Here is a 14,193-nt window from a genome sequence, read left to right as displayed (position 1 = left end):
AAGGGGATGAACATCTCATTAAAACAATAGCAAATAAATAGAATCGAGGCGATGTACATCTCATTAATAAAATAAATAGGGTAATGAAAATATATACAGTTGAGCGGATGAGTACAGTGCTGAGGGGAGGGGAAGGGAGAGGGGGAGGAGCAGAGGGGAAGGGGGGAAAAGAGGGCTTAGCTGAGGGGAAGTGAAGGGGGGTGGAGGGGGAGCAGAGGGAGCAGCGGGAAAAGGGGGAGCTCAGTCTGGGAAGGCCTCTTGGAGGAGGTGAGCTCTAAGTAGGGTTTTGAAGAGGGGAAGAGAATTAGTTTGGCGGAGGTCAGGAGGGAGGCCCTCAGTAAATACTATTGAATGAATATCAATGCATGTTGGGGTGGCAGTCACCCCAGTTTTAAACTGATATTCCATTCCTCACTGTTTGTTTAGAAAAAAAATCAGGGCCAGCTGATGAGTATCTTGGATGCTGCTGTCGTAGTGAGATAGAATCCATGAGAGGGTCACTGACAGAGAACCTCTAGCCCATTTGCACTCTTTGCCATAAAAATGCGGTACTGCGGACGTCTTCTGGCCCCTTGCCCTTTAGGGGACAAGCATTGCTGATGCCAAATGTTAAGAAGGGAAAGGTATGTACCACAACCAGCTGGATATGGACTTGAGTTGTTTCTGCTGTCCTGCCAAAGGTTTGCCCTGAGCCATCTACCCTCTCCTGCCTGGGGCCCCAGGTACCCAATTTTGCTTATTGAGAGGTAGCAGGAAGGGAGAATGAGTGCAGAATATCTCTGAGATTTCAACAGGAGCATGCCCGCCCGTGCCCTCCCCTAATCGTTGAGCGGAAACTCACCATTCGATGTCAGGCTTGGGAGACCCAAAGAAAGCACAGTTTAGGAGAGCTGGACGGTTGGCGATCACCTGATAAAGGATATTAGCGGCAGTAAGGATCCTAGGTGGCTCAGCTAAAAAAAAAGAAGAGGCAAAAAGATGTCCTGGAACTTTGGAATTATTGTTCAAGGGAGTTTTCGTAGTTCTACAATGGTTTATTAATGGAGTATGCTACCAAAGTCCCAAATTAGAACTGTACCTAGTGGAACAGAGGCTAGAAAACTGACAGGAGAAAACCTATAAAAAGCAGCAGGAAAAAAGCCAAAAGCACAGATCTAAATTTCAATTGCTGTCGGTTACAAATGAAACTTACCCAATACATTGACAAATGCATTTGCTAACAAGTATCCATATTCATTTGAGGCATTACACTGGTAAACAGCACTGGATCGCTCTTGCACATCAGAAAAGAGAATGGTATCACCATCTATTTTTCTGCTGGGATCATCAGGAGCCACTATTGAGGAGGGAAAGTAAATGTTATTCTTGGGAATTCCTTGACTGTTGGTGGTAAACAAGAAGGCAAGGGTTAATTGTTCAAAAAATAAGGCTAGATGATAAGCTACATGTTTTTAAAGGACCCTTTCTGTGTTCTAAAATGTTGATCAAAGTGCATCACTGCCCTTCTCAAAAATCCCAAGTAGGTCTCCATTGTTTCTTATATAAAACAAAAACTCCAAACTCTTAGCAAGGTTCTCCATCAGCTAGTTTTTTCCTTCCTGTCTTCTCTCATTACATGCTACCTCATGCTTGTTGTTCCAGCCAAACTACCTTCCTAGCTATCCCTCGATCTCAACTCTACTGCTTTTGGCCTATTGTCCTTGCTAGTGTTCCTGCCAAAATACCCTCCAGTCTCAGCTTCTCCAAACCATGGCCCTCCCATCCTAAAAAGACACCTCCTCCATGAGACATTATTTCCCCTCATGCATTTTGCAGTCATATTATATATGCAGTATCCATATTATTATGTGTTATTTATTCATTTGTCTAGTCTTTTGATTTTCTCATTACCTACAGTAAGTACATGGGTTAATCTATTTGAAGATGATGCCACTTATGGTTAAAATTTATTTATGGATGTGAGTGTGTGAGACTGAAAATGTTACTGTGGATTCTACAGCCCTGACCACACCACGCTTGTTTTCAGTCTTGGCACTGATTTTGTTTTGCCTCATGATACTCTTTACGGTTCTGCTTGAAATGACTTATTTCTTATTTTGATTGTAGTGTGCCACTCTGGTGTATTTACTGCAGTTGACTCTACTTATCAGCTCTATCATCTAAAGGTTTGTTTTAATGCGGCCTAAAAATATTTCCTCTGCACATCTTTCAGTTCCGCATGCAGCAGCTGTTTGGCCATACTTTCTTCTCACATGCTCCAACCCAATGAGGCTGTGCTGAGGTGAACATTGCTTCAAAAATCATTTATTGTCTTTGTCCCAGGACTGTATTGTTTGAGCTAGCTTTAATTTCATATATACATTTTTACTTACATACATTCTCAATGTATGTTACTATTTATAGTACCTTTTAGTAATTTACAACGTGCCAAGCACTAAGTACTCGAGGAGGCACAAGAAAATCAGATAAGTCACAGTCCCTGTCCTACTAGGGACTCAAAATCAAATGGTTACTTGACAGGACAAGCTTCGTTTCTTTGTCATGAGGTGGTGAAAGGTGCTGTTGATACATCATTGACTATGCTGCATGTAGTTTTCTTTTCTCTTTCCCTCTGAGTTGTTTTCAACTAACATACTTCGGAGCCTTTGCTGGGGTTCTATGTCAACAAGGCTGAAATCACTGCTCTTTGAATCAGTGGTATTTATTGATCACTTATTACGTGTAGAGCATTGTATTAAGGACTTGGGAGATGGTCTTCCTTTGATCAAATTTGCCTAGAGAGCTTTTCCATCCCATTTTTCCTAGCCTAGCCCTTTCTGTGCAGATGTATGGTTCCTCTCCTGCACCTTATATTCAGCTCATTTTAGGCAGGGGATATATCTGCTTATTGTTATACTGTACTCCCCCAAGTGCTTAATACAGTGCTCTGCACACAGTAAGTACTCAATAAATATGACTGAATGAAATCACCCCTCATCCCCCATCTCCCAGGTATCTTCATGTCCCCTTCTATTTGATATCATTTTGTACTGCAGGGAAGATGTCAGTGGCAGTATAGAAGGAGAGGAATGTTTGGCTCTTCTCAGTGGCCTAGCAGGGGAGCTTAAAGGAGGGTAGCATGATTGGTGGGGGGGGGCTGGGAGAAATTTATCTAAGATTGGTGGTGGAGAAGGGAGAACCACTTCCCCATCTCCTCATTCCAACCCACTGCTGCCTCTAGGGTAGTGACAGTGGAATGTGGATATATTGAGACTTCAGGAAAATGCAGAGGGTAGCATTTTCAGGCGAGAGTTTGCCCTTCCTTGGCAGCGAGAAGGTTCTGTGGTGGGTTTTGCTGCTGCCACCATCCTAGCCCTTCCATGCCCCTTTCCATACCCAGCAGCTGGCACTGCTGCCTTCCCTCCTGCCACGGAGGCACCCTGCTTCCAGTATGCTCTGGGCCTGCTTGACTAGGGTTAAAACCTGCTCCCGTGTGCTCTCGGACTCCTCAGGATAAGCATCGTGGCAAAAACTGCCTTTTTTCTTGCCACTGAGGGTTCCTACTTCCGGCATGCTCTGGACTGGGGATACAAGCTGCTCCCATGCAATCTGAGGATCCTCCAATCTTGCTGGACCTTTGAGCCTCTTATCTGTTATTTGTTTGGGTTGTATTTTAATATTCATCACTCCTGATGTGTCTGCCTCCAATCCTTTCTCTCCACTTAAACTCTTAGTTTGGACCTTCTAGGGCCAAGGACCATGTTTAATTCCCACTTGTGTATTCTCTCCCAGTGCTTAGTACAGTGATCAATAAATAGCATTACTAATAATACCCTCCTCTCCCCAAAGCCACAATTTCAGGGGGAGTGAGGTGTGAGGTTTATCTGGGGAGATAGGTTGAGGCGGGCTTCAGAGGTGGGAAGGAGTTTGGGGAAAAGGGTACCCTCCCCCCACCTTCATCAGGTTTCTGACATTGTAGTCATAGAATGTCCAGCTTCTTTAGCTCTCAGACCACCAAATTCCTTTTTGCAAATGATTTTTGTCTTTGGTGGAATAAGTTTCCTAATGTTTTGGCCTTGAGTTTTCAGTAGTCCTGAGAGATTGAACTGAGTTGGACACACTCTCACATAGTAAGCACTTAAATAGTACTGTTGATGCTGATAATGAAGAATAAACAATATTTTTACCATTATGTACAGCAAAAAAGTTTAGAAGTGTATTTTTGAGCAGTGTCCATCATTATGGAGATCTTATCATACTTAAGAGAATCAGAGTAACAATACCATCTGTGACTTAAAATGGTAGAGTAAATGTTTCAGCTGAAAGATAGCTAGGATTTGGGAGAGTGCAAATTATTCACCAAAGAAACTATATATTATAGAGATCACAAGCATTTTAAACATCATTATGACAAGACAGTAATAATACAAATAGGATCTGGAATTTTAGTTTGCATAGGCCTATAACAGAACCAGTCAAAAACTTTTTCATAAATGTATGTTTCAAATAACCAAAGAAACAAACAACCCAAAATTTGACAACAAAACTTATCATTTCTTTGCTTCTGGCATGGAAATGGAGGGGAACATGCTCCATACAGAGAAAAAATACTTCCTCTGAAGATTTAAAGATCTTTAGTCAAATCAATCAATTGTACTTACTAAGAGCTTTCTATGTGCAGAACACTGTACTAAGCCTTTGGGAGAGTACAATAATACAGAAATAACATCACTTCACCTTTCAGGGGAAAAAACTGGAGCCGCATGGCTCTAACAGAATTTGGAAAAGACCTCAGAACTGGCTGAGAAGCAATTTTGTTAAGGATTATCGTGCTGTCATTAAAGCCCAACAATTCGAAAATAACTGAATCTTACAGAATGACTTTGTTATCAAGACAAAAATGACAAAGAGGCAACATCAAGATTGATTTGATGGCAATGACTTGCAGATTAAAAACCTACATGCAGCAAAGTAAGAAATGCATCACAGAGCTCCTTGTTGTACATGACTATGACAAACTGGAAGCCTATACGTAGCTCAAGCACTGATTAAATGAGGCACTTTTATACATCACTACAGAGGCTCTGTGACCCCACATATGCTGTTACTTTCACCCTAACTGATGGGTATCCCAGATGAAGCCACCCTCATCGCTGACACGAGCACTACAATCATCTTCTCAAAATACTTTCCACCTTTTGAGGAGGCAGAAGCAGTGAGGCTGAGCACTGGCCTGGGAGTCAGAAAGACCTGGGTTCTGATCCTAGCTCCACCACTTATCTGCTGTGTGACTTTGGGCAAGTGTCTTAACTTCTCTGTGCCTCAGTTACCTCATCTGTAAAAATGGGAATTAAGGCTGTGAACCCCATGTGGGACATGGACTGTGTCCAACCTGTTTAGCTTGTATCTTCCCCAAGGCTTAAGACAGTGTCTGGCACACAGTAAGTGCTTAACAAATACCATAAAAAAGGAAGCTCTTGGAAAAATAGAAACCTGTGGTTAGAGTGTGAATGAGAAGGCATAGTCTTATCTCCAGCATTTCAGGAAATCATTATCCCAGTTAAAGGCCTGAAAAATAGAAAAAGCACCCTTATCTTATGGCAGACCTGTGGAAATATATAAGCATGGAGGGGATCTAATATTCAGATGTGGATCGGATTGTATGGAATTCTTTGTCAGTTGTGCATCACTCTTTCCAGCCACACCTGTACAGCTAGGATTTCGTTGTTGATACCATTAAAAGAGAGCTATAAATATATGCCTATACTCCCTGGCAGTGTTGGGAGAGTTTAAGTGGTGCTACAACCCAGCCCACACTCTTTGCTCCTCTAGTGTTAACTTTATCGCAGTGCCTCGATCTCCCTGCCAACCTGTCGCCCATGTTCTACCTCTGGCCTGAAATGCCCTCCCTCCTCAAATCCGACAATTACTCTCTTTTCATTTCAAAGCCTTACTGAAGGCACATCTCCTCCAAGAGGCCTTCCCTGACTTTGCCCTACTTCCCTCTCCTCCTCCTCCCTTCTGTATCACCCTGACTTGCTCTTTTCATTCATTCCCCTCCACCCAGCCCCAGAGCATTTATGTAGTGGCAAGAGCCCGGGCTTGAGAATCAGAGGACTTGGGTTCTAAACCTGCCTCTGCCACTTGACTGCTGTGTGACCTTGGGCAAGCAACATAACTTCTCTATGCCTCAGTTACCTCATCTGTAAAACAGGGATTAAGACTGTGAGTCCAACACAGGACAACCTGTTTACTTTGTGTCTACACCAGTGCTTAAAACAGTGCTTGGCACACAGTAAGCACCTCAATACCGTAATTATTGTCTGTCTCCCCCTTTAAACCTTAAGTTCATTATGGGCAGGGAATGTGTATGTTTATTATTGTATTGTACTCTCCCAAGTGCTTAGTACCATGCTCTGCACACAGTTAGCACTCAAAAAATACGAAAGAATGAATGAATTCTGAACAAACTATAATCAATTCCTTGGTTCTCAGTGCCAAAAGCTTTTGTGACTGGACAGAGGCATGTCTGAAGTTTTTGTTAGGACACTCTATTATCATCATTCAGCTGCATATATTCAAGTTTGTGTTTCATCTGCAGTGTGTTGATGATGCTCTCAGCGTATTCAATTGCTCTGAAGAGTAGAACTGTATTTCATCTCCTCCTTCTAGATGATTTTACCGTGACCCCAGAGAACGGCTGCTGAGAATAGGTTGAGTTTGTTCCAGTGTACAGCTCTGCTTTACTCAATCAATTAATCTATCAACGGTGTTTACTGAGCACTTACTAAGTGCATGGGCAAGTACATCGCAACAGAGTAAGTGAACATATTACCTGCCCACATGGCAGTGATAAGGTCTGATAAGGCGGCCTGATAGGCCCCCTTCAATCTTGATCTGGACAGCCATATCATCATGGGGTAATTTTAGGACTTTGATAAATTGCTCAGGGCATTCTAATTTTTCAGTAGTTGCCAAAGCTCAGGTTTGCTAATGGTAGGAAATTATCTCATATCTCTCCTGAACTTAACGTACAGAAAAGATCAGGTCAACTGTGCCACATTGCGATTCAGTTAGCTCACTGTTAACAATGTTCCGAAATAGCTCAGAAGGACCCTGCCGAAGACCCGAGCAGAGGAGTGCAGTGAGAGAGATTCCATGATACATTCTGCAGAGGAGTGCATTGAGATTCCATGATATATTCTGCAGTCAGCCAGACTGTACTTCCCAAGCGCTTAGTACAGTGCTCTGCACATAGTAAGCGCTCAATAAATATGACTGATTGAATGAATCTGTGAAATGCCATCCATTGCCTGGGGAACAGCCCATTCAGGAGTTTGAGTAAAACATTCCCTCCCTTCTTACAGTCTGAGCAAGTATACCATGAGGTCCCAAAGTTTTGACAGTCTTTGTAGCTTCATTTATGGAGGTGATGAGGACAAGAGAATGGAACAAATGAGAAATTGAAGGAGTTAACAGGAAAATCTGACTGAATTATGGAATAGTTACATTTATTGGTGTACGCACGTTGCCTGTAAATTAGATGAGACAATAATGACTGAAAGACACACACACAGATTGTCCTTTGACAGTGTTGGGATATTTCCTGGAGTCCCTTGATGCTTTGAGGAGTTTGATATCGTGATAAAGAAAAAATTGTGCAAGTAGGCAAAAAATACCTAAATAGTTTTATCAAAAGGGAATATATTTTTACTCTGAGAAGATATTGTCAGCTAAATGCAGAAGACAAATAAATGCTTTTTCACTCTAAAGGGCTTTGATTGACACCTTGTAAAATAATAGAAAACTGATGGAAAAGCAATGCTACCATGTGGGTTGGGTCTGCTCTTGAATTTTTCCACCGTAGTATACAACAGACACTGGAAGGTGAAGAAGAGACAAAAAAGTAAATTGATAATACACTAATTTGGAAAGCATTACTAAAGGAACTTGATAGAAAACTTGACTAGCATTAATTCAGTTATATGAAACACATATAAGAGTAAACTATACATTTACAGTGAGGGGAATCTCACTGAGGTTGGAGCAGTATCAGTGGGAGATGTTGTGGAAAAAGGTTAAAACAGAAAAATAATATTATGAACATGGCTAGATGGGATTTAGCAGGAAAATTTCAATGGAAAGTGCACTCCAAAGCTCACATACACATTACAAAATTCAAGATCTTAACTAAAATAAAAAAATTCTCTGACTAGAGGAATATCAGCGTGAACCTGAAGAAGTCTGTTATGCCAGTGACAGCTATTTTAGCACCATCTGCTGTTGCTGCTTAGCAATCAACCAAGGATGACAGTGTGTGTGCATACATGTGTGTATGTGTTGTGTATGTCTATATGTGTGTCCAAGTCTGTGAGGGTACGTGTGTCTTTGTTGACATGCAGACGTGAACTGTTTTGTATAAACTTTTTTGACCCATCTTCAATAAGATATTTCTGTGTCTTTAATACAAAACACAACCAAAGAAACTAATGAAACTTACTTGCTATTGGGGCACCATTTGTTAACCAGCTAATCTTGGGTTTTGGATTGCCATTGGCTCTGCAGATCAGAATCCCATCCTCCCCAGGGGAAAGCACCAGGTTTTTGGGGGATGTTATCCAGTAGGGGGCAGCTTTATTCCATAGGGGAAAAGAAAGGAAAAGTTGAACCTAAAGAGCATTGTCAAACTACTCAGACAATACATTTAATCTCTTAATCCCGGGCACAACTCAGCAGAGGAGACTCAAAATCGGTCTTTACCCTCCAATATTAATAATTAATCTGCACAGAGTGAAACACTTCTTGTCTGATTACCATTTTGTATAAATCGAGTCTACAAAGATTTATAAAGTGAGATTTATAACGGGAGCCCTAATAATACAAGCACAGGATGTCAAAATTTCTGCCTTGAAAGATGCTCCATCTACAGACCTCAAAGTGATCCACAGATATTTCTTCATTCTCTTTGATTAAAATGAAATAAAATATGAAAAATCAAGCAAAGGTAAAATAATTAAGGCAACCTGCCCATTTCTAGAGAAATCCATGCAGAAAGTCCACAAATTTCAGATTTTGGGTTTTCTACAGCATGATCTCTCCTAACAATGAGTATGAACCCCAACAGTGGAAAATATACAACCTCTTCACCTCACAGTTGATCTCATTAATATTTTAGAAGAAAGCAATCAAATAATATTTCTATTTCAAGGCCTAGAGTTGTATTAATATACAATGAAGGAATGCTAACCATCACTTTACCTTTTACTGTGACTGAAATGGAGTGATGAGTGGAGCCTAAGGTATTTCTTGCTGTACATTTGTACTTTCCAGAATCTGCTTCTGAAACATCAAGGATCCTGAGGGTTTTTTTAAAATTCTTATAAAATGTCCTGTTGGCAGGGAATTCCCCACCTTCCTTCTCCCATTGGATATCTGGGGTGGGCCTGGAATAACAAAGGAAAAGGAATTTTGTTTAATCCTTTTCAGGGGTGTAATTTTCAGTCAAGTTCAATTATGAGGTCCTGAATGTTGGCATAGAATCATACCAGATTTTCACTTTTCTACATAAATCCAGCTTTGTCACCTAATCTTCATTAGGGTTACTCTGTCTCCACCCTGATCATTCCCTTCAGAGATATAATAATGAATCTGGCCCTGAGGGACAGCAATAACGATCCCTGATTCGAGTTTGCAGCTCAATTGTGTGTCTGAATGTCTGGTGTAGTAGTAATGATATTTTTTGAGTTCCTACTGAATGCAGTTTTGCTAAACTAAGCCCTGGTGAAGTGCATCAGAAGGATAAGCCTCTCTGATTCACAGGCCCATAACCTGGACATTATCCTTGACATATCTCTCTTATTCAATCCACATATTCAGTCTGTGACCAAATGCTGCCAGTTCTGCCTTCACAACACCTCTGCCTCCTGTCTCTCCCCACTCAATTCCATACTTCACTCTGATGCCTGGATCATTTTTCTAAAAAAAATTCAGTCTATCCTTCTCCACTCCTCAAGAACCTCCAGGGGTTACCCATTCATCTGCTCAAACATAAACTCCTTACCACCAGCTTTAAAGGACTCATTCACCTTACCCCCTCCTACCTTACCTCACTGCTTTTCTACTACAGTCTAGCCCTCACACTTTGCTCCTCTAGTGCCAACCTGCTTAATGTACCTTGATCTCATCTATCTCATCACCGACCTCTTACCCATGTCCTGCCTCTAGTTTGGAATGCCCATCCTCTACCTATATCACATATTCACTCTATCACCAAATCCTGTCAGTTCTACCTTCTACAGCATTGCTAAAATCTTCCTTTTCTTCTCCTTCCAAACTTCTACTATGCTAATCCAGGCACTTATCCCATCCTGCCTTGACTACAGCATCTGCCTCCTCGCTGATCTCCAAGCCTCCTGTCTCTCCCCACTCCAATCCATACATCACTCTGCTGCATGTATTATCTATCAGCATAAATGTTCAGTCAATGTCTCCCCACTCCTCAAGACCCTCCAATGGCTGTTCATCCACCCCTGCATCAAACAGAAATTTTTTACCATTGGCTTTAAAGCACTCAATTAGGTTGACCCGTCCTACCTTACCTTACTGATCTACTACAGCCCAGCCCACACACTCCGCTCCTCTAGCACCACCTTACTCACTGTGCCCCTATCTGGTCTATTTCACTGCTGACCCCTTTCCGACAATCTTCCCTTAGCCGGGAACTACCTTCCCCTCCATATATGCCAGACCTCCGCTCTTCACACCTTCATAGCTTCATAGCCTTATTAAGTTCACATCTCCTCCAAGAGGCCTTCCCCGATTAAGCCCTCTTTTCCCTGGCTCACTCTTCCTTCTGCATCGTTTATGCACTTCCATCTGTCACCTTTGGACATTAGATATTCGCCCTACTTCCAACCCTACAAGGACTGATGTACATATCTTGAAATTACATATTATGACTTATTTATCCATATTAATGTCTGTCTCCCCCTCTAGACTGTAAGTTCATTTTGGGCAGGGAATGTGTCTGTTAGTTCTGTTTATGGTACTCCCCCAAGTGCTTAATACAGTGCTCTGCACACAGTAAGTGCTCAATAAATATGATTGATTGAAATCCAACAGATGATCACTCTCCCCACTTTCAAAGCCATATTAAAGACACATCTCCTCCAAGAGGCCATCTCAGACTAAAACCTCATTTCCTCTTCTTCCCTTCTGCACCACCTTGCACTTAGATTTGCTCCTTTTATTCATCCCTCATTCATTCCCACAGGACTAATGTACCTATTTGTAATTTACTTATTTATATTAATGTCTGTCTCCCCATCCAGACTATAAGCTCATTGTGGGCAGGGAGCATGTCTACCAACTTTGTTATATAGTACTTAGTAAAGATTGACTGCGCTGGGCCTGGGGTTGAGTCTGGAGCTGGTGTTGAGGCTGGAGCTGGGGCTGAGGCTGGAGTTAAATTGGGCCTAAGGATGGACCTGGCATTGCATTAACATTGGGACCAGAATATTATTTTGTAGGGGCAGTATGGACTAGTGAATAGAGCACAGACCTGGGAGTCAGACCCAGCTCGGCCATTTGTCTGCTGTGCAACCCTGGGCAAGTCAATTGACTTCTCTGTGCCTCAGTTACCTCATTTGTAAAATGAGGATTAAGACTATAGGCCCAGGTGGTACATGGACTATGTCCAACTTGATTAGCTTGTATCTACTCCAGCGCTTAATACAGTGCTTAATAAAGGGAATAGATCTGGTAGGAGGCTAGCTTGAAGCAGTGGAGAGGACAGAGCCTTTCAGAGTTTTGCATGCATTTCTATTTTGTAGTTCAATTAATAATCTGACAACCTTACCAATCATACCTATTGCTACAACAGGTATCTAATGGATCTACTAATAAGTTTGCAGGTATTCAAAGAATACAAGTTTAGATTTATTTTGTATGCTTAATTCTGCCATAATGTATGATTTCAGTAAATGTTTTACTTAAACCACAATGGCAAAACTAGGAAACACTGTTCTACGGCTTGAGCTTGGCTGCTTACAGCTCTGCCCCTCCTCCCCTCCCCATTCCCCCTACTCCCTCCCTCTGCTCTATCCCTTCCCCTCCCCACAGCACTTGTGCATATTTGTATATATTATTTATTACTCTATTTATTTTATTAATGATGTGTATGTATCTATGATTCTATTCATCTTGATGGTATTGATGCATGACTACTAGTTTTGCTTTGTTATCTGTCTGCCCCTTTTAGACTGTGAGCCCGTTAGTGGGCAGGGATTGTCTCTATCTGTTGCCAAATTGTACACTCCAAGCGCTTAGTGCACTGTTCTGCACACAGTAAGCGCTCAATAAATATGATTGAATGAATGAATGACAGTGTTGGAGGGAAAGAGAGTGTGCATGTGTGCATCGCCTGAATTGGTAAGAACCACCATGCAGGTCTTCCTAAATGTGGGATTCTGTGAAATTCAACTTCCACATTATAGGAGAACTGGATGCATCTATATTCTTGTGGAAGCAATCTGTAGACCAGTAAACCAGGTCTCCCAGCCACAGAGAGGGCCCTTCCTCTTCCTCCACTCACTGCTCAGATGGAGCACAGAAATGAGTGAAGATAAGCTTATTGTCAAAAGACAGGGCATTCTTATTCAGGAGCAGTTCTGTTTCCTGCAGCCATCAGATTGGACCAGGTTTGGTAGCTATCAAAAATCTACTGGACCTGAAACCAAAATGATAGAGTCTATCCAGTGCTTAGAACAGTGCTCGGCACATAGTAAGCACTTAACAAATATCCACATTATTATCATTATTCCAACTAAGACATGGATAAAGCTATTTAATTGATAATGCTCCAGGGTTAATGAAGACCACTTTGAAAACACATTATCCATTTCCCTGACACTGGCAGCTGGTGTGAGGTCACCCTCTTCCCCACCCAGTGATTACTCATACTTCTTTGGTTTTGGGCTGTTGCAATAGGAATACTGAAGTAGGCAATGTCTTTCAGGGAAAGAGACTCTCTACTTACAATCCTTCTGCAATACACTCCAGTAAAAGTTCATTTCCTCTTAATTCCTCTTTGTTACTTGTACTGCCTTTTGGAGTTAAAAGAGTGGGTGGTCTCTCTGTAAAAGGCTTGGCTGAAATTAAGAAGGTAAATATATTAGGAATCACTGATACACATTTCCAGAAAACATAGTAGAGGCTCATAAAATAGTTTAATAGCTCACATTAATTTGATTTGGGTGAATATAGTCATAAGATACACATACATTGGAGAGTGCAAGAATCTTATAATTTGCAATTTTCCCGTTCAGCCAGAGCAAGAGAAAATTTGGGGCTAATACTAAAATAGGGCTGATTGATTTTTCTTTTTGTCACTTCAGTACTTTCAGGATGAAGTTCAGGCCCTTAAAATATTTGGGGAGATTAGTAGTCTTGTATCTACTGTCCACCTGCAAAACCACATTTCAAGGTATACTTCAATTTTAGTAATGCTCCCAAACTTAGGTTAATGAAAAAAAGCCATCCCACAGTTTAGTATGAATCTAAACTAATTTTTCCCATATTAAGAATACTTAGAGCAACAATTAAGACCCAGTTCAACTAGATTAAAAGAAGGGATTTAGTGGGAAGAAACATGGCCTAGTGGAAAGAGCACTGGCGTGGGAGTCAGAAGACCTGGGTTCTAATCCCTGTCCTCCACTTGCTGACTGTGTGACCTTGGGCACGTCACTTAACTTCTTTGTGTGCCTTGGTTTCCTCGACTGTAAAAAGGGGATTCATTAACAGTTCTCACTCCTTCTTGGATTGCGAACTCCATGGGGGACAGGGACCATGTCTGACCTGATTAACTTGTACCTATCTACACCAGAGCCCAGGGCAGTGATTGCCACAGAGTTAGCACTGAACAAATTCCATAAAAAATACCTCCCCTGAGAAATGGTTTCACCCAAGAAGATAACGTGACATTATTCTCCAAAGGTCTCGGGTTTCTGGTGATGGGAGGGAGCCCTAGGGGATGATGTGAGGACAGGCAAGAACACCTCACTCCCTCAGGTTGGCTTGGAGGGTTCCCTGAGCTTGGGGATATGCCCACTTGCAGAATTGGCTCAGGTCTTAAGAGGGATCACTGAAGCGTCACTGACGAAGAACGAGAATACCATGGTTTAGATTACCCTGAGTTTGCACTTGGGTTTTGAGCCC

At 41.8% G+C, this 14,193-nt stretch overlaps 1 protein-coding gene across 47 annotated transcripts in view; it reads right to left on the bottom strand.

Annotated features, from left to right (window-relative positions):
• NRCAM (neuronal cell adhesion molecule) overlaps nucleotides 1-14,193 on the bottom strand; it is a 192,285-nt gene that overhangs the window by 74,664 nt on the left and 103,428 nt on the right. For all 47 annotated transcript variants that reach the window (XR_005660488.1, XR_005660489.1, XM_039913311.1 and 44 more), the window contains 5 exons: nucleotides 13,016-13,127; nucleotides 9,238-9,422; nucleotides 8,480-8,611; nucleotides 1,193-1,336; nucleotides 842-953 (listed from right to left, as the gene is read on the bottom strand). Coding sequence is in view for 45 of the 47 variants with exons in the window: in XM_039913311.1 (XP_039769245.1) it covers nucleotides 842-953; nucleotides 1,193-1,336; nucleotides 8,480-8,611; nucleotides 9,238-9,422; nucleotides 13,016-13,127 (685 nt within the window). In the remaining 2 variants the exon portion in view is untranslated. The remainder of the gene's footprint in view (nucleotides 1-841; nucleotides 954-1,192; nucleotides 1,337-8,479; nucleotides 8,612-9,237; nucleotides 9,423-13,015; nucleotides 13,128-14,193) is intronic.

This window comes from Ornithorhynchus anatinus, chromosome 10, assembly GCF_004115215.2.
Source record: "Ornithorhynchus anatinus isolate Pmale09 chromosome 10, mOrnAna1.pri.v4, whole genome shotgun sequence".
Lineage (NCBI taxonomy): Eukaryota > Metazoa > Chordata > Mammalia > Monotremata > Ornithorhynchidae > Ornithorhynchus > Ornithorhynchus anatinus.
Note: the sequence above shows the minus strand (reverse complement) of the source record. Positions and strands in the feature narration are given on the sequence as shown.